General features: G+C 44.5%; 1 protein-coding gene across 1 annotated transcript in view; it reads right to left on the bottom strand.

Moving 5' to 3' along the window:
* The window catches only part of LOC100648761 (neurogenic locus protein delta), a 48,426-nt gene extending 23,567 nt beyond the window's left edge, over window positions 1–24,859 (bottom strand). The window contains exons 1-3 of the mRNA XM_003399296.4: window positions 22,869–24,859; window positions 18,401–18,703; window positions 5,473–5,536 (exon numbers count right to left, since the gene is read on the bottom strand). Coding sequence (XP_003399344.1) covers window positions 5,473–5,536; window positions 18,401–18,703; window positions 22,869–22,928 — 427 coding nt within the window. The 5' untranslated portion in view covers window positions 22,929–24,859. The remainder of the gene's footprint in view (window positions 1–5,472; window positions 5,537–18,400; window positions 18,704–22,868) is intronic.
* Between the last annotated feature and the right edge of the window lie 285 nt (window positions 24,860–25,144).

Raw genomic sequence — 25,144 nt, 5'->3', positions numbered from 1 at the left:
TGAGACGAGCTTTGGTTACCGCGCCGCCTTTGACGATCCGTATCGTCATTTCACTGTGGTCTCGCGAGTTACAGGTTTTACGTTGTGATATCGAGAAGACCGACAACTTATGGTTACGTAGATTAGCATTCGTAACTGAACGCTTTGATCGATTTGCAGAGTAGGATGGATTTTATCAAGGTTTACATAAGTGTATCTAGTAAATATCACAGTGTGTATAAGCGAATAATTAAAGGTAACGGATTACTAGTTGTTATTTTCTTATGAATGTAAACTGGCTTGGGCGAGACTTTACGACTTAAATCGTAGCTTTCAAATGTAACTCAAGGGCTTGCGGTCGGTTTCGATTTTCACCCTTCGATCGACACCCTCTGTCCAACCACACACACAGAACTTCTAAGTCATCCGCCTCTACGAACCCGGACTAAATTTATGATTTATGAATGAAACGCGGTAAGAACCCTTCATCAACGTCGAACTGTTCAAATTAGCACGGAAATTGGAGAACTAAGCAAATACGAACATTTAATATGATATAATTTTGTGCCACTAACGAGTCTCCTTTGCCTCAAATTAACGCAATGAAAAACTGTACAAAAGTAACAAGAAAAAGAAGCTTGAAAAAAGAGATGTACATACAACTGTACGAAAGATAAGAGAAAACGCACTTAGCGATTAATTAGCAGCCGATAAAACATCTTAATACAGCTTTGTTACCAACTGACGAGGCAAGGAGATATGCATGCAGGTTGATTTTTCGATATCTCATCGTCGATTCGACGAATTACGGGGTTCCGGGAACAAGCCAGGCCAGTTCTGTGTTATCACGGCGGGTACATGCGCGCGACAGCGGACCAATTACTCCGCTCGCTCATTATCGTTCGGCTGTGGAATGGCAGGTGCGCCGCGAGGAACGAGCACGGCGTGTACAGTGCACACGCGGCCGCGTGCACACGGCGTGTCCCCCGTCCCGACAGAAGCAAAAGGGAAAAGCGATGGAGAGCGGTTGACAATCGACGATGACGTAAGCCATCTCCTCTCTGCTCGCTATACCCGAGTTCCCGTTCAAGCTGCTCTGTACACACTGCTACACCGCAAAACCGTCGTAAATCCAGCCGCGTCTCGTTTCGTTTAACGAACCGCGTTACCGCAAACGAGACCTCTCTGCTGATTCTCTTCTGGCTGCTGCTTCACTCACGCCTTTTCGTTCAATGAACGGAAGGAGAAACGGAGACTCGTGTTACCAAAATCAGTGTTTTTTGGGGATTTAATCTTCTAAGGATCATGAAGGAATATAAATTCTATTATATTGAGACGATATGTCTTAAGGAAACTTTTAGAGAAACTGGTTGGTTAGATCGTCATAATGAAGAGACTAATGGAAAGTTTAATGGAAGTTTAACCGTTCCGATTCCATTGTAATCGATTCTATGGATTCTATTTTCAACGGGACTACGTGTTACTTTTTCTTAAGTTTCATAATACGACTCACGCAGTAGAATGTCGAATCTTCAGTTCATCCGATCCAGAATCAACCGAATCTCGAGAAAGTCCTACACCATCGAACAACGTCATCCGTAAACAAGAATCGACTGCAAGAAAAGAATGCCTTTTGTCGTGATAAAGAAAAGGCCTACCTTTGCTCGATTTAACCGTATTTCCCTAGCAAGTTTCTGCTGGAAACGGAACCAGAAATAATTCCAACGATAATTCGTGGCGCAGGTGCGGTCCTCGAGCAACCACGTTGTGTATCTTCGGCTTATGGGCAACGGGCAAACGAACGCATCGTGTGGCGAAGAGGAAAAGAGAAGGAGAGAAAAGAGAGGTTAGTAACATAGAGAAAGGCAGGGAGTGAGACGGAGGACGGTGTGGGCCTGAGAAAGGAAGCAGCATCCGAGCAACGCGAACAGCAATAAAGGGCTCGTTTCACCAGTACGTTGGGGGCATTATATTGTGCGTGGCGCGGACGATATACACGACTGGCGCACACAAAATTCCGAGCACAATGTGCGCGGTGTGTTTCGGCGATAAAGGGGCCCGGGGTATGTCCAAACATACGAGAACCAAGCGGACAAAACGCGCGTCGTACTATATTAATGGCAGAGTGTGGTTGCTCCATCTTTCTTGCTTCGTCTCGGTTTGTCTCTTTTCAGCCGCGGATGCGCCGGGCAGGTACATCTGTGGGATAACGGTAGGAATTCCGTTCTCGGGCGAGCTTGAAACAAAGGAAGCCAAGCTCGATTCCCTTCGTAATTAGCCGCTTCGACGGGGATCAGAAGAGAGTTTTTCTGGAGTTGCGCAGCTGTGGAGCCTCCGTGGGACTAGGAAGCTTCGCGAAGAACCGGAAGAAATTTCATTAAAAAAGTAGCGGAAGCGATCCTTTCGGCAAGATATTTCCGTAGAACCGCAGTTTTTTTTCTTTCGTAGAATGTCGCGGAAAAGTTTCAGTTTGAATAATGATATTAATCAGGAGAGTGAAAGAGTAGAATGTCGAGGAAGTTGTTTCGTGGAATTACCATTTTACGTAGTACATCGTAGAAGTTTGATTAAAAAGTTAGAGCCGAGGATCGCACTGCGAAACGACATTTCGTAGAAACGGAATTGGAAGGCTTGAAACCACAGGAATATTGTTAGGATACCGAATTACAGAAGGATACTATGTATCAGAGCAAATAACAGAAGTATTATACGTCGCGCTAAGAATCGTCATGGTAGTCAGACTGACTTCTCAGTCCACTGCTACATTTCACAAAGCGATATCTTGTATTTAATATTGGATAACGTTACGTTAAAAATCATTGAAAATTCAAACGCCTCTAGGTTAATTAATATTCTCGAAGCTTCAAATTATATACACCGCTGTTATGATTCTTAATGCACTGAATGATATTCATCCGATCGAGCAAATATCTCGGATCCCTTGGTCTAGCTGCGTCACTCTAAACTTAAAAGATCAAGAAGGCCTGAAGCGTAGTAAGAAGAGCGAGACCGCTTAATTTCTTTCCCGAGGTCCTGTGTGTCTGGCTGGCAATTAGAATGAACCAGAGACCGGAAGCTATACGTGGCCGTGCAACGCTCTCATGCGTGGCTCTTATATACGCGTGTGTGTTCGCGCCGGTGTGTGTGTATGTTTGTGTGTGTGTGTGCCCAAGCACACTGCTTTACCTACGCTTACATCGAGTGCGAAGATCATGCCAGGACGGTAATTGAATTTCGTTATTTCGGGACTCACGTTCGACCGCTTAATTCGCTTTTATCTCGCCAATCTGACTGAGCTTTCCCCGGATGCGGAAGCAATAAACAGTCCTGCTCGTCTTTCGGCTATTTACATGCATGTTTTCCCGGAGTACATGCTTTAACGAGAGAATGTCGTGTCTCGAATCCGTGCGACGATTATCGCGTTCAAGCGTGCTCGCGACGATCATCTGCGGAAATTGAAGGAAATTAGGGTATCACTGGATCGACAAGTCGTTCCGGTAATTGCTAACACTGATAAGTTGTACAATACTTGGAGATGTAAATGGATACGCGCTTTCGTTTCGCTCAATAGTTATACTATGCCAAGATTTATACAACTATCGATCGAGCCAGTCAGTTTTATTTCTATCGTGGAATCAACTCAAAAACCATCAGAATTCTGTGTTCTATATTTCACAAAATTCGACTTTCTATATTTCACAGTTAGCAATATTTCATATTCTATACTTGGAAAATCTGTGAATTCTATATTTTCACATAATACACTTGACGAAACTGTACATCCCCTTCTTTCATTCTGTAAATGCTTAAACGATGCTTAAACGAATTTAGGTTTCTCGATCGTCTGGATCACTCGATTTCAGAGTATTTATTTAATTTGAACATAATATAATTACTTTACGATCTAACGATACCGGGTGAAAGTTAAAATTAAACAACTCGCTCTCAAAGCTTAATTTATGTTCTAATTTGATCTATTATATATATAAAAAAAGGGTTCGGCGAGACATCAAAGAATATAAATAGAAAAGTTCCGTGGTTTCTCGGCAAAATATCGGCTAGCATAGAAGAGTTCGATAGACGAGAACCCGGGTTACCCGGGTACACATAGGATACATCCGTATCCTCGTCCATAGAGGGTTTCGTATTACCGTGGCGCGTTGCTGGAAGCTAGGTGCTACGGTTACACAGGAAGGAAACACTAGCGCCTCCGGCTGCTTCTCTTTCCCTCGTTCTGCCTGTTCTCCGTACGCTATGACACAACAGAGAGCGCCGACCACTTTGTGCACGTGGACGCGTCGCGGTAATGAGCAAGGAAACATAACTGAAAATGGGTCGAGAACAGACACAGTCACGAAGGGGGAAGAAATACTCGAGTACAGCTGGAACTATCGGCAGAATGTTGGCAACGCGGTTGCGATTTGCGGTGAGAGAATGAAAATTAGGAAAGAGAACGCAGATGTTCGCTAGGATTACGAGAATTACCGTATCTTTTGTTTACATTAGTCTATTATGTCCTTCAAGTTATTTTTCTTCTGTTGAAATAGGAACGAGATTGAAATGTAGGAATTCGAAGATCGTAACAATGTTGAAACAAAATACGTACACGTTACTTTGTCGTTGGAAAATGACACAATAAATGATGCAGGGTAGCAGATGGATACGCTACGCGACCAAGAGTCGAACGAAATATATATGTATATGTATTTGTTATGAAACGACAATCATTCAATTCGATCTTCTTTCGAATCACGAACTATTACAACCGCAAACGAAGGAAACTATATCTTCTGCTAGTATTACTAATCCTCAGTCAAATCATCAAACAAGATTTTCGATCGAAAGCTCGAAAAGAAAAAACGGAAAACCGGTTAAACGAGAGTTGGAACCGCAGCATTTAGAAAAAAGCAACGATATCTGTCCGCGGAAATGTGCGGCACAGGAAGAGACCTGGTCCCTCCGGAGGTTAAACGTATCGAAACCGTACGAAGTAGAAGAGGACGAAAAGAGTGTCGGAGGTCTTGTAAAAGAAGAAGAGGAAGTATACAAGGAGGTTACGTCTCTGGTGAGTGTCGTGCACAGAGGCCGGAAGTAGGTTCTCGGCTGGTTCGAACCCGATGCATGGTATCGAGAGCCACGACCCAGCTGGACTGCACATGCCTAACCTTCTAAAACCTTCCCCGTATTTAGAACTATACATAGAGAGAAAGAAAGAGAGAGAGAGAACTAATTTTAAAATATCATGCTCCTTCCTTCCTCCATTCCTCTCCTTTCATCTCCTCTTTTTTTTCCTCTCTTCATCTCCTTCATCCTTCGTTCTTCGTATTCTTTTTTTTTTTATTCGAAGCGCGTGCGAGCGCACTCGTGCCGCCGATACGAGGCGCACACGCGGGGCCTATAACGCTACAGAGACCAGATACAGTCTTCAGGAAGGCTTAATAGGAAGAGAGAATTACGAAAGATAGAGAGAGAAGGGTAGAAAAGGTTACTTACCGGGTGAGTGGTGTGTCGTGTTGTCTGCGTCGTGATAAGCCTCCACTATCAGCGAGAATGTGCCCTGGGAACAGAGAAGAGGTTGGTGAACTTCGATGAGACGCCAAGCTTAATCCTATTACTTATCTTAACCGCTACCCCTATCGACTTATACAGTTACTTATACCGCTGGTTGTAAGTCACTGAACACTTAACACGGTCAGGATAACGAAGACTTTAATTAGGAAATGATACTGATGCTTATGGACCATTTTCATCAGATAGACTTCTATCATACTATTGTTAATAAACTAACCTGTAACAAACTGTACTATGTATCCAAGATATTTTTTTAATGAGAGTCAGACGCGTGTAAATCTACGTCACTTTGTGTAAAGATCGATATATCTACATCAAAGAACTCACGATTACTAACAACTTCCTCGAAATTAATAATATTACAACTTCATTTCCTCCACAAAGTATATGTTAGCCTACGTTGTTTTGCTTGCATTCTACCTAACCTGTTAGAATAAATTCTGCTAGTCGTTGTGCTAGAGATTAGCAAATGTTCGAGCGTTGAACAACGATATAAATCACTTAACGTGACAGATTCGATCGCAAAAGCAAGCCAAGTGAAAGATACGCGAACGACGCACAGAAACCCAAGTGTCCACGTTTCGGCGCGAAAAAGCGCGGCAGCTGTGCGTGCCATCGCGTCACGCAATTAACAATAAATTAAACGTTCCAAAGGCGGGCTGGCCGGCCGATCGCGTCACGTGCGCACCTGCCACGCATTAGAAGGGTGCGTGTGTCCCTTTGGCGAAGCGTGCCTAAAAACCTGGCGGAACTCGAGCCGAGGTCGTGCGTTGCGGACAGATAGAGGCGCGACAGAGCGTGTTACGCCGCGCGTACCTTCAACCCTTTCTGTACACGAGTCGACGAACCCCTTCTTTCCCTCTAGCCTTTCGAATTACCGTGAAGGAAGAAGGGTGAAGAGGGCGAGGGAGCTTCGAACAGGGGAGGGTTAACTTTTATAACGACCAACCGGATATAAATCATGCGACAAGCGTTCCTCCGCCGATGGCACGTGCTCGTCCGCTCCGTTTGACCAAGAATTACCGAGGGATGGTTAATTGGTCTCGAAAATAAATAATCGATCCACATCGCGCCGGAGACCGTTTTAATGGAATGCTTTCGTCGCCATCGTCGTCGTCGTTCCGGGGAAACCTGTTATACTCTTGTTTGCATTATCCATTATGGATATACAGCTACAAGTGGACATGTACACTTGTGTGTATGTGCATGCAGAACGGGCCACACACGCGACCGCGTATTGTGTAACAGAAATTACGTTTGTCTCTGCAGACACGCAACCGGCGATCTATTAATTCCCGCGCACGACCCGATCGTTACGTTGATTCGTATTAACGGAACAGTAATTGTAATTGATCATTCGGTTGATCGGAGAATTCGATAAGGTTCTGTTAACTCGGAAAATTCCTCGGTTTTTTACGTTATTCACCTATGCGATCTTGCGTCTGATATTTTTCCACTTGCGCAAAGATCGCTTATCAAATGTGTTTATCGTCGGTCTTTAGCGAGCTGAGAATAAACAAGTCGATGGGATATATATTTCTTTCGTTTCTAATTATACATTGAAACGACGCGAGTGTATAGAGTACAAACACACCGATAGTATTCTAAACTTGATTCGCTATTTTTAATACCTTATTATCGTTTACCGAATTATTATTAGTATAAGAAAAATGACAACATCTTCGATAACGCTCTTCGTATCAACTTTTTCGTTGACTTCCATTTCGAACCTAATTATCTAACATAAGAAGAAACGGTTAACGAAGCAAACGCGAATCGAACGATTTCGCACGTCTCTGCGTAGAAATCCGGGCGCGAAAGGCACCGGTGTAGGCGTCGAATCGCTCGCACGACCATAAATCCAGCAACGATACTCCCTATGGACGAGCGTACGGCCCACGCCGCCGCGACACACGCACTCGTGCACACGCATCGTGTGCACGCCGCTGTCGTTCGTCCACCGGCGCGGCGGCACATTATTGTGTAATAAGTACGTGCCGTACACGCGGTGCTCCGTACGTGTACATGCAGTGATAATGCGACGTTTAATTATTAACGTCACACGCACGCGTATGTACACATCCACACACATGGTTCTGTATCGGCCTGCGTGTGTACCTGACACAGTCAGACGAGAGACTATCGAGACAGAGAGAGAGAGAGAGAGAGAGAGATGGTCGAGGAGCGGCTGGTATTACACACGACCTCGTTAGTCGTTGCCGCACCGTGAATAATAAATGTTTATATCCGGCCTCTCTGTCATCATCGTTGCCGTTCCTGTTCGCGTAAACGAGCCGGCAACTCGGACGTGCCGCGAGCACTGGGAACAATTTCATTATTCAGAGATCCCCGATGACCTGGCGCGTAGTAAGCCGAGTCGAGCATCGCTCGTGTGAGAAATCCGCTTTGCGTGTATCCCTACACCTATCTTTCTCTCTCCCGCTGCCGGGCCCGTCCTCTTTTTCGCTGCAGGTTAAACAGAACGATTTAACCCGGTTTTTCCATGATTCGTGATAGCACCTGACGAATGGGTGATTTGTACGTCGTGCGCATGGGTGTACACCCTTTTGATCGTTGTTTGAAACGCGATACTCCGCTGTACGGGCACTGTTTTGCTGCAATTGCTAATGAATCGTGCCTCGATGGCGTGATAGATGCAGATTGGATAATTAAATGTGAAACTGAGCTGCGTTTGTATATCGAGTACCGAGGGTAGGTTTCATTTCCATGAATATTTGATATGTCGAGAGATCCCAGTGGATAATGCGAGGTAAACCTGTAGGCAAGTTTAATGTTTCAGCTGTTTAATGTTTTGCTAAGATTTGTAAAATGTAGTATTTGAATCCTTCCTTAGCTAACAAACGACTAATATTAATCGACTGAAACAGATCTAGCTTTACTCACTTACACTCATAACCGAATTCTCTTACAAGAGAATTCCAAGATATAATTGCAAGTTAAATGTTTAGCATTGCAACACATTCGTAATATAATAATAGTATGTATATATCATAACAGGCAAGTGTTTCGACAGAAACACATATGCACACTACATATAGGGATCTGCTAAGAACGAACATTTAGAATTTCGTCACTTTCGGGTCTTTAATCAAAAAATCGTAGACAAAAGTCCCTGGAATACCAGGCAACGTAGGAAAAAAGGCCGCGGCGATTTCTCTGCCCGATATATATCCCGTAAAATCACGAGGCAATTTGTCACCGGGAAAAGAACGAAAAGGCAGAGCGGCCGCAGGTATGTCACATGCGTGTACACGTTAGAAAGTTCCAGCGTGAATTCCGCGGTATACCTTAGTCCTCTGTTGAACCTTCGAGATGGGGCGCATTCGTTCACAGAGAAACAGAGATGGAACGATGAAAAAAAAAAGGAATGGAAGAGAGAAGAAAAGCATGATAGGGATAAAACAGGAGGGAAAAGGTGGAAAGGGTGAGAGGATGGAGCGGAAGGTGTAGATGTCTGAAAAGAGAAGGAAAGCTAAAAGAGGTAGACCGCCCTTTTCTCTCGCGGCAAGGACGAAAGCGAGGCGCAATGGAGGCCAGAAAGAAGGAACGAAGGAACGAACGGTCCGCGGAGGCGGAGAATCAAGAGGGGGGCCCGAGCCGCGGGGGGAAGGAAATAAATTGTCGAGGAGACAAATGCCACCGTGATCGGCCGCTAATTTATTACGGGGATCGGAATTAAGCCGACAAAAACCTGAAAAAGCCTCGCGTAGGCATCCTAAGAACAATGTGTTGGGTGTGTTCAGTGGCCGGTTAGCAGTTCTGCCACGGCGGAACGAGATATAAAGATGAGCAAAAGAGGGACAAGGAGAGAGGAAGAAGAGAGAGAGAGAGAGAGAGAGAGAGAGACCGAAGATTTGAATGAAAAGGAATGAGAAGAAAGATATGGGAAAAGAAAGAAAGAAAGGGACGGTGTACTTCCACATACATATATATCATGTACGTAAATGTATATGTACAAGTACATATATGAATATATTTATATATATATATATACATACACTGTGTGAAAAAGAAACAAGGAAAGAGAGGAAAGAAAGAAGATAGACGCAAAAAAGCGCACCGTAAGCAGTAAGGTAACGTTGAAAGTGAGAAAAGGAAAAGGAAGGAAAAGAGGCACTGCAAAAGAGACACCGTCATATATTCCTTTTCTGGATATATATATACATATATACACACACAGAAGAGGAACCTGAATGATGAAAAGGAAGAGAAACAGCCTCTGCTCGTTCCGTGTTCGACAGACAGAGAAACGAGGATAGAATGGACGAGGCGATCGTGAAGGAGAGAGAACGCGAAGAAACCGGCTTAAGGCAGAGAAAGAAAGACAGAGGCTCGCTCACTCGCGGCAGTTGGTTCCCACGGCTGCGCAGCATACCTCCACCTTCTCTCGCCTCTCTCTCTCCGCTCCACACGACTCTCCTGCTCGTGCTCCTCTTTCGTCTCGTTCTTCCTCGCTCTAACAACTCGCCATCACGTCGACTCCTTTCTTTCTACTCTGTAATTCGTCTTTCCCCGTTCAATTCGCTCGAAAAAAAAAGAACGTTCTTTCCTCGTTTCGCACTATCGAGACTACATCTAGCCACTTCTTTTACTCCTAATACCTAGCCCCTGGCTTCTTTCTCTATTTCTTCGTCCCGATGGAATAACCTCGTCTAGCGCTCCTCTCGTTCGGTCATCCGTCCTTCTTTCGTACGTACGCGCGCACAGTTTCGCCACGCAGTGTGCGCAAGCGTTGCAATCTCGTCGCGCTGCATATATGTACATATATGCACGTATATTAATCATCGCGGAAAACGGTCGCGGCGAACGAGAAAGAAGAAACAGGTAGCCTGAACGTGTACACGATCGCATATAGATGCGACCGGTGATTCGGTATCGAGGCTGAGACTGTTGCTGTTGCAGCATGATTCATAGTGGAAAAGGGAGCCGGAAGTCGGCTACGACTTTTCGCCGTCTCCTGGGAAAACGCGCGATTATCCTTGCTGCAAGCTAGATCTTTACAACCGGTTGCACTAACTTTGTGTTCCTTTTTTTAAATAATCATAAAAGCTTTTAATGCCTGATAATAATATGCAAATGCTAGGAAGGCGAAGTGAAGTTCTTATGATAAACATTCTCATGCGAATATTTACCTGTTAACATACTTTTCGAAGAGAAATCTGTTTCAAGACAAAAATGCCATATCCAAATGATAAGTTCGCTCGAGTTCGCCTGTTAAAAGGTTAATTGATGAGGCATCGATTAGGTAAGGGTTGTTATAAAAAGGGCATAATGTAAGAGAAAAACATCGAACGAGCTATCGCAGAAAGCCGGTCGTCCTAGCGGTTCTATTTTTAACCATTCACGCTTTAATGTCTCGCGCGCGTAGACAAGCGTGTGGTCTCGCGCTCGACAAGCGTGGCATTTCCGCATGGAGAAATTTTCGTGGCCTCCATTCTTCGTCGAAAGGAGGAAGAGGAAACCGAGGATAACGAGCGACGACGCCAGCGTCGACTCTTCGCCTTTAAGCTATGCCTCCTATAGGCGCTCACGACCTATGAAAAGTACATTGACACACCCACTCGAACGTGCATATGAAGTTTTTTAAACGCGTTACGTAGTCCGTAACGTTGACCGGTCGACAAAAGTACGAAACAATTTCCGCGAGTCCTTTTTTATCGACGAATGGAAACGATACGTCCCCGCTCCCCTCGCTGACTATGTCGAAGTAGTTTAAAGGCGAACACAGGAGCGTGCATTTAATCGCTACTCGTTACACTGAATTATTACACCAACCGAATAATTTTATTCGTTCCTTTCCTCGTTTTGAGTAATGCGAACAAAAGTCACGCTTTCACAGTCCCTCTTTAACTCGCGCGAGCGTTCTTCTGTTAATGGATATTTCACTGAGCGACCGCGGCGATATTACCTGTTCGCCGAGTTTCTATTTCCCGCGCAATCTATTCAATTATTCAGCGGAATTTCCTGCGATCGATGCGTCTGGTCAATAGAATCGCATCGGTCGCGGATTTATTGCATCGAAACACAAACATAAACTCGATTCCTCTGTTGGTGTCGCGTTCAGAATTATGCATTCAGCGCGTCTCGCGGATGGAAACCATCGCGAGATGAACGAAGATATAGAACTAAAGGAGGAGGAAAAACATCGAGAAGAGCAAAAAGTGAAACGTGCTAGAAGCTAGAACTGAGAGATGAAGATACAATCTATTCTCGTAAATACACTGGTATAGAAACAAGTGTCCCAGGCGGGATAGAGTCTGCCACGTAAAAAACAAATAAAATAAAGATACTTGACAAAAAATACAAGCGCAGTAGCAAAAACGCTCGATCTATAAGCATGATATTTTTTTTTTTTTTTTTTTTTTGTTTTACGATCACCCTGAACCAAATTGGAGGAGTTTCTAATGACAAAAAAAAAAAACGAGTAGAAACAAAAGAAAAACGAGCAGAAAAAAGAACAGTAGCGCGTTCGAAGTGTATACAACTGGTCGTGCGATCTTGGTATAAGGGAAAAAAATCCTGCTAATGTACCGGCAAGAAGTGAAATGAGCCAGAAAAGCAGGCTGGAAGGAAACGAATCCACGTGAACGGCTCGCGCGTTCCATGGAACATGTTAATAAGCTTAAACGGCAGGTCTATCAGCTGATGGTGTACCTGCTCGATGACCACGTGTCGTACCTCCAGGATGAGGCAGAAACATATGTGGGTACCTGTTTACGTGTCTCTCTATTCCGAGTCGCAACCAGAGTGAAGTTAGAAACGCTTGTGGCCCATATACACGCACTCTCTCTTTCTTTCCGGTACCAGCAGCGTGCACGAACCGGCAAAAAAAGATGGCCCCCGGGCAGAAAGCCATTTTACCATTATTACGGAGGGCACTCTTCCTTGCTTCTCTCGTTCAGCTCTTTCAGCATCCTTCTAAAAGAAGTCACTGATGCCGTAAGAAAGACGAAGACGCAAGAGAGGTAAAAGAAGCAAAAGACGACCAGCTAAGTAGCGAAAGACCGCTTCTTCATCATCATCCGCGACACGCTTCGAGTAACCGTGCCTCCGCCTCTTAGTAAGCTATTTGTAGATAAGTTCAAGCGCGTTTGTAATCGTTAGCCGACGTAACGCTCTAATTAGTTATTCTGCTAATTAGATTTTGACGGTTAATTAGCAGCCGACTTTCCCACGATCGGAACACAATGGCCGCCTCGAGGCGCCACCTGCCACGCGTTTTTCCGCCATTCGGCTCTCGCTCAGATTTGAAGTATTGTCGTTCGTCGATATACATATATATATATGTCATATATATATATATATATATGTATGTATCTATATCGATCCGAAAGATACACGAAACGATCTTATTACGTATGCGGCGTGCAAATAGAGAAAGAAAGGAAGCGACGAGGTAGAAAAGAGGTCAATCGCGGGTGGTTCTAAAGATACTCTACAGCTTGAAATCTCTTGCTAGCCCTAGCGAATAAGTTTGCACCGCAGTCGTTTCTTCGTTTGATCTGCTGGCGTCGAACTTCGTCATCTCTAACATCGTGTCTTGCGTCATATCAGAAGGAAAACGGAAATGTGTCAAACATCTACCATATGACTGAGCTTACAAATGGATGAATTTAATAAACACGGCCTGCCTACAAAAAATATATCTTTTTAATATAGGTACACTATCCTTTATTAATCCTGCGAATACAGTACAAATCCATGAACATTATTCTAGAAAACTGCATACTGTAGCAATGAAAATAGATAAAGGTAAAGCCTAAATGCCATCGCAGAAGTTATTCGAAGATATATGTACACGATCCAAACAAGTGCTACCAAGCTTTTAAAATAAACGTGAGAGGCTTGTTACTATAATATGTCAGAATTAATATTCTTCATCTATTCTTTATCGATATTCTTTGACGGTACCATAAAAGATGAATCGACAGTTTCTCAGTTGACTCGAGAAATCACCGGCATTTACAATTGCGAAACTTTCACCGAATCCCTCTGGTGTACCTATCTCGCGGAGCGATATAAGAGAAAAAAGCCGCGGTATCCGAGCATCGTGGAGCTGACTCGGGTAGAGTACCGGTCAGCTGGCGTCCGAGTCCACGTCGCGTCCTCTCCCCGTCTCTAAGACGTAATTTATGCTAAACGTTTCACGTCGTGGATGCCGCGTATCGGCGTACACCCGAGTCAGCCATTCATCCGACGCCCTTCTCCGCTTGTTCCTTCGTCTGGGACGCGAATCACGCAGCCTTTTCGGCCGTGGGACCACGATTCTCTGTCTCTTTCGGCCCCACCTTCTCTTCGTCATTTCCCCACCTTCCGCGCGGCTGCTTTACGTGTATATACCTATGTTTGTATGTGTGCGCCACCTTTATGCTCCTCTCTATCCTTGGCCGTCTCTGTCGGTCGCGCGGCGGGAGCCTTTCATTCGTCCTTCTCTCCCTTTCTTTCTGCGCTCCACGTCCTCCTCCGGTTGGTACCCACGATCCTCGAGTATGTACGATACGCGAGAGCCCTCGCTTGCTTTGTGGACCGCGGACACACAGGAAGGATAAGGGAAAGAAAGGAATTTTTTTAATGATTCTTTGAACCGACCCGATCATCTTTGTCCGAGTCCTCTGTCCGGCTACGAGCGACAATGAGGATTACGTTACCCGCGGTGACGAAAAATTATCGATAGAAATCCGCTAAAACACTAAATTATATAGTTAAGCTACGAAAGAATAGGAAACGAAATACGTTGGAATAACGATATTAATATGATGGAAAAAAACGTTAACGAAAAGAAAGTGTCCGTGTAGAATTAAGAGACTCGGGACAATTAAGATGAAATATATGTACGCAAATATTAAAGAAGACCGAGTACATAGAGAAATCCACGGAACGAAGCGAATTCCTCGAGGATTCCGCACAGTGGTTGTACTGTCACGAGCCGGCGCTGTTTTAATAAGACTCGCAACGCAGTGTGTAACGTAAAGCAATTAACCCGAGAAGGACGGCGACGGAAAGAAGCGGGAAGAGAGCGACTCTCGATCTTGATGCAACCAGACGAAGGTTACGATTACGTGTATCAAGCTCGGGGCCTCTTCTGTCTTTTCCAGCCTCTTAATTAACGGTAGACACGCGTACCTCAGACAAACACGCTTGCGCAACCAACCTCTTCCTCGCTATTTCCTGGCCAACTTTCGGTAACACCAGGCTTACCCGTCTTTTCCTTTTATCTCGTGATCGACCGACAGAGGATAATTAAGAAAGGAATTCGCGAATGAATCCGGCGTGGAAAATCACGGAGGAAAGGCACACTTATTTATTTCACCTCCTCTTTTCGTTCTGTCTTCGAACGAAAGAAGCTCGTCTATCCACGCCACTCAGCTAACTGTTATTAATGATGCATTGTTGCTTTTGCGTCTACGCACCGCGACTCCCGGCAGTGCCTGTAATTAGCGCGTTTCCGGCACGTCGATCCACCCGTGCGTTCAAACTTCGAAGGATTTCCCGCTCGAAGAAGATACGCTGTTAACTACTTTCATAGCACTAAATGCTTCTCGTCTTAACGTGGAAGTGTACGATTCTTCATTGACCATCCGTTTAAACCTGCAAAGATTTCCCACTCGCTACATCTACAGTGTTAACTATTTTCCAATTAAATGGTCTTTATACGGTATATGATTTTTCATCGATAATCGGTACAATCGTAGATTATTATTACATAGGATATAAGATTCACGATTATTGTTGGCTAGGGTCCTTCTCTTCTTTTTTTACCAGACGGAAACCCATTCTCACGCACCGGCGCAACGAAAATAAATTCGACACTCCAAATAGCGATTACACGTACGGCGTCTATTCCTTTTCCCTGACGTCGTCCGCCGCCACATATAAGAAGAGACAGACTACCGTGCCGATTCAAAGGTTGCTTCTACACACAGGATTTCGGCCAGCCTCTCTTCCGAGAACGTCGCTTTTTTTTTCTTCCTCGTCGTCGAGAAGAGTTCCTGTCTTACAACCGACAGCCTTTTGCCGCTTTATAGCTTGCAATATCGGTCGATACCACTGTTGGAAAATAGTGGGGGTAAAGAATGGAGACAGAGAGCAGCAGGTTAAACGACGCGGTAGACAAATTTCGAATGGAAATCAGTGGCAGAAGAGGAAGAAAGATTCTGGAAGATAAATAAATACGTACACGGCTGTTGTGAAAGAAAAAAGTGAAAGACGATGCAGAAAGCGGTTTGAAATACGACGAAAAGCGAGGAAAAGGAACGAGCAAGGCGAATTTTTGAAGTGAGAACGAGAACTGGCGCAGAGGTGGCGCGAGGGGCGCCATATGGGTTAGTAAATTTAACTCTGCCCGCGAGAGAGCTTCCAAGACAACAAGGACAGGGTATAAACGGTGCGAGAGAGAACGAAAGAGAGATTACGAGGGAAGTGTAGAAGCACAAAAGGCCTAGCCATCTGCCAGTGGCCCTGCAGTGCGTCTCATAGGCAGAAGTACGCGAACAGCAACGAGAGAACTGATGTATACCAGGGATGGTGGGCAAACATTGGCGTAGACACGCTACTCGATGGCACGCGTTAACGAGCGAATACGCTTGTGATGCACCGCCTCGTCAACGTGTCGCTTTATGTAACGAAGGTGTTTGAACTTGATGGCATTCTAGTTTCTTCGCGATACTACTGCACAACCGAATAAAAACATACCAATCTCTACTTTTTTTCGACGAATTTGTATTATTATAATTTTATGTTGCGACCATAGTCTGGAATTCATCGTATCTACGTGTCATTGAAACCCTGTATACACGAGACAAATATACATAGCTCATAATACGGGAAATGCAAAAAGAAATTGAAGATTATCACTAGAATTACTGATCTCTAGACGTTCCTAAATATATTATTCAGAAATAATAATTAAAGAGGTATGATGAAGATAAATAAGATGTAATCATATGTCTACTTCAGCACATTAATTTTGTCAAAAGTACTTGTATGTTTTTCGTAACTGCGAAAACAAGTATGACAGTTTTACTACCGCGGAATTTATTTCTCTCTAAAATTAATACGTCTAAAAAATTAAATAGAAGTGGAACAAATATTGGTTATATTCTTCCATTAAGCTTTTTTATCTAAATTGTATATCATCGATCTGTAATTATTTTATCATTTCAAAAAATCGACCGTTTCTGCCAATGCCAGGAATTACTGAAGCAACAACAAGCAAGTAATAGCAGCAACAGCAGGAGGGAGAGACAAGTGCCATCGTCCGTCTTGCTTGCACTGTCGGTTCTCGCACCATCTGCCATTCGTTTGGTCATCCTCGTCGCACCGTGGCGCGCGGCTGTGCGTGCACGCGCGCACCGTGCCACGAAATGTTCGTTTTTAATGCTGATCGACCTGCCTTTCTTTCGTCGCGACCGCGAGAAAGTAGGAAGAGGACAAGGGGGCTGTAATTTTTCCTCTGCTTACACAAATTCTTCTTTTTCTCTTGGTTCGTTTCATTTTTTCGCCACAAGGTTAATTACTCGAGACGACCGGTTACGCGTGCGATGGGCAGGTGCGGTATGTTCGTGAGATTTTTACGCAATTTTATTTCGTGTTTCAAGAATGGAAAGCAGTCTACTTTTAAAGAACGAGGTAATTGAAGCGACAGCTAATCAGCTAATTTACTTTTCAATTTTCCCTTATCGATACCCTGACGGAAGCGGCAGAAGAAGAACAAAAAAACGTGTGGTTAAAGACAACCTTTACGACCCCTTCGAATGGTTCTACTGTCGGTATTGTACCGTCGGAAAACAAGCAGAGATAAGACAACTAATAATGTCGCTAACTGTGTAACGTATATCAATGGTATGTTACTTCTGCTGTACAGGGTGATACAAAAGACAAGATGACTGAGAATCTTGAAAATTTAAGATTGTTAATAATTTGTTGGGTAAGCGTCGAAAGTTGAAGTTAACGCTACTTTTAAATCGCTTCATAGGACATAAAAATGGTTACTATGTTAATTCGCGCCACAGCTAATTTACCTAGAATGTGAAAAGATAGGAATTAAAGATCAGCCTGATACAACGAGAGATTTTTTAACTCGCGTATGTCTCTTTCGTGTTTCAGTTAACGACGAGATCTTAATTTCTCGCGCGCGTTCATTTTTTAAGACAAGGATCAAAGTTACAAGCCGCGGTCGTACCGGTGTCGTTTCTCCTCGTCAAAGATTGAGGAAGCAACGTTACAGCATAGAATCGACTAACTGTACCTGAAAGACGCCACAACACGCACTGATCGTTGACGTTAAAATCCTCTATAATAGTCTCTTCCCTTTTTCTACCTAGCGTGACGTGTCTGCAGAAAAAAAGAAGAAACGAACAATCACGATCGTTGAGGAAGATTGTTGTTGGAAATGAAGTCTTTGTAGCGAGCGGGAAACGTTTATCTAATAGACGATTCTCGTACGAACGTGAGAAAAACACGATCGTGCCCGATGGTTTTCATAATGAATTGACTTTTTGTTCGATTTGTTACGCGTCGCACTTTTCAGTTCCGCTTACATTACCGACGATTTTTCGCGTTCTATGCGACGCACGCGATATGTTAATGCCATCCAGTTGCAAAAACGCAGAGGAGTGGAAGCAAAGAACATCGACCAGTGTTTCATTTATCTGTTTTACAGTTCTATCGATGCCGATATTTTCAATGTGGGTAATCGTAAATTGTTTAACGGCATTTTATGCATATAACCAGTAAATATGTTTTACCATTGAGGGTAACCTAGCCTTACCGATCTATCTTATCAATTGAGCTAAAATTACGATCAATATTTCGAAAGATTGACACTTACCGGCCACGTGAACTCGAATGGAAATCTGATGGGATTGGTGAAACTTGGCATGGCGACGTTGGGGCTGAGATTAACGATGTTCTCGCCTAAAACGGGTGTGACGACGTCGCCGTATGTGCACGGCGTCGTCGTGTCGATCTTTACTTGATATTGTTTCAAGCAGACCCTGAACCTGGTTTTACAAACGCCTGAGCACTCGCCGGTCTTGGAAGTGCTGCCTGAACAGCACTTGCCCAGACTGTCTTTTCCGTACTCGTTCACGAATGACTTCAGTCTCAACTCGAACACCCCGGAGGCGTTTACCTGGAAACAAATTGGATTTCGTTCAATAAAAATTCCATTAAAGAAACAAATTGTTGATATTCTTATCCTAAGTGCGTCTCTCTTGCGTATCAATTGTCATTTAATTCCAATTAATGGATCTCGAAGTATTTCTCGCTGCACCGATTTATTCCAACTGTACACTAGCGCCACTAGGTTACAAAGATTCAAAAGGCAAACATTTCGTGATTCCGTCTTTAGTTCAATGCGGTAAAGTGGCACAATGTCGTCGCAATTTCATCGTGCGGACGCTGTGTGATTTAGTAACTCTAAGTAACTCTACAGACAGTGCGAGGTTGCCGCGCAAAGTGTACGTATACCTGTCTCACGGCGACACTACCGTGTGATGAACCAATAATTACCGGTTTTTTGGTAAGATCAAATAAATCTCGCATCTCTTCACTACTCATCGTAGTTCTTTGCCTCGCGTACTCTAACGTCATACGAGACAAGCAAATGAGGCACTTCTGATTTCGCCAAAAAACCAACAATCTTTGGCTCGCCTTGAAGTGGCCTCATGTGTCAGTCTCGCACTGTCTGTTCGTATCTTTAGAAATATAGTTCTACTAAATTGAACATTATCGCTATGAAATTGAAAGGATGTTGTGTCCTTCATCTGAACCGAACTTTAACTTGAATTTATATGCTCTACGCCGATTCGTTTCCACGAACTGACGGCAACGTCAGAAGAATATACAAGAAAACCAAGGAATCCTCAGAGCTTGCTCGCAACACGCGACAAACAAACTTGGCCAACACACTCCACGTCGGGGGTCGTCTCGTGCCCAACGACCGAACCCGCCGCCGGGGCAGCACGTGTGTAAGCTCGTTTTTGCGCACGCGTTCATCTTCTGTGCTGCACGTCTCCCAGGAGGAGCAGAGATATCCGCGCGAGTGACCCAGCAAAAAGTGCTTTTTTTCGCTTGACAAGACGCGAGCGAGAAACCGCTGGTAAGAAAAGAGGGAAAAGAAGACGGGTAGAGGCGCAGATGGACATTTCGCCACGCGTGCTGCCGAGCTTCGACGATCGTGGAACACGAGGGGCGTTTTCATGCAAAGAGAAAAAAAGAAAGCGTTCTGAAAGCAGTCGTAAACGTATTAACGTATGCTACCGACCGCTGTTCCTCGTCGTGCTAAACTAAAGTCACGAGAAATTCGTTACGAATCCCGATGTGTCGAGTAGAGTAGGGACGACTGCATATCTAACCAGAGATATCTGGAGGATTTCTGTATTTCGTCAAATACATATATAAAAGCTTAAATCGGTCGAAAACCAATGGCTACTTTGTAACAAAATGTCCGCTAACCTACAATGTCACTCTATGAAGACTTTTAGCGAGAGGCGTAAACACATGTAGAGGTTAAGATCGGTGAATCAGAGAGCAATCTAGGCGGAATGGTTTTTCTTCGGCGACAGAGTATCCAGTGTAAACAGAGCCGATGTGTCAATATTTCTCCGGTTCTACCCTGTCCTTTGTCGTCGTTCGGATAGCAAAAGTTCTTGACCACTGTGGACAATGCCCTACGGCTATGTGAACACGCACATACATACGCGCGCAGGTGCGCAAGTGCACACACAGAGTCATCAGACAACCGAGAAAGCCTTCCCACGAGACATTGTATAGCCTAGCAAAACTATACATATATCGTGTCTCGCGTGAACGAGAGGAGCGCACTAACCTTACTATCGAGCCTGCGGATCGTTTTACGATCCGTCCTGCGCGTCCATTATACGCCCGTTGCGATCTTCGAATTTCGTACTCGGTGACACCGACATTCCTTCACCTTTCTTTTGTCAGCAAGTGAGAAAATAAACATAAAGGACTGACATTTTTATCGCGTTTACGTTAAAACGATCGTTCCACACGCTTTTCGCGAGGTAGACTGGGAATATAGATGGCGTTTTATGAGTTGTAAGATCGGAACGAGAAAAAATATACACGGGTACGAGGTTTCGCGATCGAACGAAAGAAATACATATTCCCTCGCGAACGTTTCTCATTACGAATCGTAAAACACAGCAGGTTAGAGGTAACGCGTACACACAAGCGGTTCGCCACGATCCTCGATGAGGAATTCTCATTTTTGGCGCGCTGGAGCGCTATTCTCGGAACGAGAATGGCCGCCACCGAATATTTACGGATACAACCGGCGTTATTTCGTCACTAAACAATTTTCTAGAGGAACCCTTTAAGCACCCGTGATCCCACGTCGCATTGTACTACGTATTTCGGTATTTCCCGATTTTACCGATTTGAAGATGATGATAGATTGCTTTCGCGTATTTTCAAAGGTATGCCCGCAGCGAAGGTCGGAAAGAAATTATTGAAAAGAGAGTAAGACGAGACGGGGTAGTTTCGTGGAACGAGACGCGAAGAGAACAGACGAACAGAAGCTAGACACTTCTAAAAGAGTGGATCCAGATTTAGAGTTGTATGCCGGCGAATTCTGTTGCCACTGGTTTTCTCCTCTTTCGACGGATGGTTTGGAAATGTGACCGACAGAGAAAGAAAAAGATGGACGACGTTAGAGGGAGGGACAAGCAAAGAACTACGCGAGAAAGAGGGAAAGGCAAAGAGTGAAAAAAAAACATCTCTCCCAGGAAGAATACACTTGGAACTCGTGGTGACTAGTGCGTGAAAAAGAAACGAAACTATTATACACGCAACCATGAAGTTGTATTATAAATACGTTGTTACGTTGAGTTTATAAAATTGAATATTTCCACAAGAGAAAAAGGACGATTGAGGGAAAAGACAGATTGAAGGTGAGTTAAAATTGGAAAGCATTCTGCAGCTCGATCGAACCTTATACACATTTACAGATATAGCGGTCGACTGGATAAATATAAGCCGCGATCGCACTTACGCAAGTACTTAATTAGACGCGGGAGAACGTATCAGTGGTGCGCGCGCACAAACACCAAAATGAGATGGTAAATATATAGAGACGAGCTTCTATTCTGAACGCACCCATCGATGGCGTGTCATCGTTTTTACCATAAATACCAACAGAGAGCTTACGACCGGTTTGACAGACGGGAACGTCTCTTGGATTCCGAACCAAAACATCGTGCCATTCATCGACGACGACGAAGGTCGCTTACGATGTGTCTCCGAGTTGACAAACGTATATCTCCCCTCTCCTTTCCGTTTGACAACACGCGACACGGATTAGATCCGTTGACAAAATAATTCGTTCATTCGTATATACCACTTTATTCCTTCACCTAGAGCATTGCATGTCGATATTTTACGATATCGTTCGATTTCATTAACATTAGAACTATTCACGCATACGATCCGGAATATGGAACCTGTACCAACACAGTCAAATAGGCTATGAAAAAATATATAATAAAAGATGTTGACCGTTATAAATCTATAAAATATATACAAAGTATTGTAAATTATATATTTCGGTTACTCTAATGTTGCTTTTTTGTTTTAAATTAAACATCAACGCTAAAACTGACCAATAAGTCATTTTGACTATTTTGGTAGTTTTAATATTAAGATATGTTATCGATCGATCTTAGTCATTTTACAAGTTTTATAGAAAGGTGGCGCGGCGATTACGCGTTAAGCAATACTCCTATGAAATCGATCGAAGCAATGATTGACGGACCATAAGACAACCTTCGATAAAAGAGCCGACGAAATAGAAGCTAATGTATCCTGATCATTTTTCTCCATCTAAATTTCGACGAACTATCATTCGACTTTGTTACATTGATATGTGGCACGCAACAGAATTGCAGTTTCGAGAATCGGATTGTTCGGAAGGAACAATTCCGAGGCCGGAATGTGGAGGTACGAGATATTTCGGAAGGAGACGGTTGTAAAACACTTCAGCATGCGTTTAAAAAAGAGTTTTGCAACGCGTTATACAGCAACCTACGGACGCCTCTAAAAATAAACAGAAATATTTCCACGAAACCGCCGACCATCTTTCTCGAACAATGCGAAAAAGAGAAAGAAATGGCGGTATTTAAATTTTGACCAATTTCACACTTCGCGCCTAAATAAACTTCTCTTTTCAAGGAATATTTCCGAAACTTCTTTCTTTCTAAATTTCAAATAACAGAATCGATCGTAAACTGTAAGATCGATGAAGAAGAGAGAAAAGAATAAAAGATCAAACTTACCGCTCGGGGTGCTGGCAGAAGCACGACGGCGACCGTCCACACGAGCATCGTGGTCCACATGTTTGGTGGTTGTTTCCTTCGATGTTTACACGCCGCCGGTGCGTCCTCGGCGGAGGTGTGTGGACCGTGGTGCTCTGGTGTGCTCGTCGGCGTTACCTGCTCGCCGTAATTTCGCGAGGCTGCATAGCCACTGTACCGTACGAGGTACAAACTACTGTATCCTTCCAACACACACTATTTTTTCCGTTTTTTCGTTGATCGATTTCGTCAAGATGTCGATATAGGTAATCCTCGTTTCGATAGATGTGAAAACTTTGACCGGTTTCTATTTCACGGAAAGATGTAGCGAAAGGAAAAAAGATAAAGTTGTCGGTACGAAGGGAACTCGCGAATGACTCGCGCGGTCACTTCTGCTGGTCTGTAGCACACTGTATAATACACTCAGAAAAAGATTGATACTGGTATATATTTATTTATTTTTATGTATATCCGATGGCAAAGAGGTATTCACGGTTGCCGCGAGAATTATAAGAAAATCACGCGCGATCACTGAACACTGTGTGACACACTTTATTCCATTATCCGTGGGACGCCGAGAGTCGTAGAACAGCTTCGTCCGACAGGGTACAGGATAAATACTCTTGCGCGTAGGATCTATGAAAAACACACTGGTGGTTTGCGATCCTTCGGGCGACGCCTCTCTCTTTCTGATGATTTCAATATCTCCCCAGATTCTTTCTTTGCCTCTATATGCGTATGTATCTATATAATAGACAGATCGTGTACTCGACGATTTCTATTAATTCTTTTTTTTTTCTATTTCCGTCAGCTCTTCGATCGATGTTAAAAATTCCACAACTACGCTCGTGTTGAGCGTTCGTTCGCGGCGCACGAGCCACTACGTCGACGAGGAGCACGACGATCCGCCACGAGCATAATTTTCCACAAAAAGGCACGAATACCACACTCTCCTCCTCGCCAACCGTCGCAACAACGACGAGTCGCGCACTGACTGGCCGTCGACGAACCGTGAGGAATATTCTCTCGGAGACCGCCGGCAAGAGTAGCACGAGAGGAGAAGTGATGTCGGCGATGGTGGTGGTGGTGATGGAGGAAAGAGTAGGAGGAAGAAGAGAAGGGTAGTGGTGGAGAGGCGAAGGTGGAGGTGGAGCGAGGATACCCTCGTCGTGTGTGACGAGTCAAAGACGAACGGGAGAGTCAATGTGCTTTTGCCTTCGCACACCGACAGAGGGGAAGAGTTTTCGTAGGGTTAAGGGGAAGGGGAAAGCAGGAGAAGTTACACACTATAGAGAGAACCGGCACGAAAGGCACTACTCCGCAGCTGAGCTACTACTGGATCCAGAGATGCGCCCCTTAGCCCGCGGTACCGGTGCCAGTAAGCCCGTATTTTCCTTTGTGAAAGTACTGTTCGATCGTGTGCGTACGTATGTCGGTATACGAGTACACCTTGATCTCACTCTCTGTTCAGTTAAATGTATTCCTATCCTTTTTCCGTTCCCTCGGTATATACACCGTGTGGATATATATGTACGGTTATAACTTCCACTAGAAAAGCTCTGTGTGTATCGTCGAACGTGTTTCCGCGCCACTAACAGGCAACACTAGCGCCACACTGTGGTCACTTCGGGAAGCACTATAAGCATCGTCTGGCTCACGAAACACTAGCAGCGCGTGATCGACAGATGGCGAGTCCGATCTCGGTTTGTTTCGTGTACACGATGACTGTATAGGAATTTTGCCGAATCGTGTTGACTATATAGTGTCTGCGCGCGCCCGCCTCTTTTCCTCGTTTTACTTTCTATCTCTGTCGCTCCTAGGACACGACAAAACGAAAGATATCCTTAGGTGATAAAGCGTAGTAAACTATAGTCCGTCTTTCTCTCAATTAAAAACGCTCTTCTACTTTGCGCGAACACGCGTGCGCTTTAAGTTCTGGAACGACGGACTATGTATCCGCGTCTATACCACGGCGTGCAACCCTCGACTGGAGGTAGTAAGCTGGGAGCACCCCTACTTATAATTGTGGTCCCGCCGGGCCCCCGGCGGGAGGGGTTGGCCAACTAGAGGGGTGGTGGGTAGCGGCTGCGCCCGTGGCACTACGTGTGGAACTCTAGAGGGGTACGGGGAATTTGGGCGAGGGACCGTGAGGGGAAGAGGATGGTAAAAGAGGCAGCTGCAGGCCGGCTGCACGCGCCCACCCCCACCACCGTAGCCCCTGTACGACACCCCAGCCACTCGTGCGGACTTCTTGCCCG

The sequence above is a fragment of the Bombus terrestris genome, chromosome 11, assembly GCF_910591885.1.
Source record: "Bombus terrestris chromosome 11, iyBomTerr1.2, whole genome shotgun sequence".
Classification (NCBI taxonomy): domain Eukaryota; kingdom Metazoa; phylum Arthropoda; class Insecta; order Hymenoptera; family Apidae; genus Bombus; species Bombus terrestris.
The sequence above is the reverse complement of the archived record's forward strand: the minus strand, read 5'-3'. Positions and strand labels throughout refer to the sequence as shown.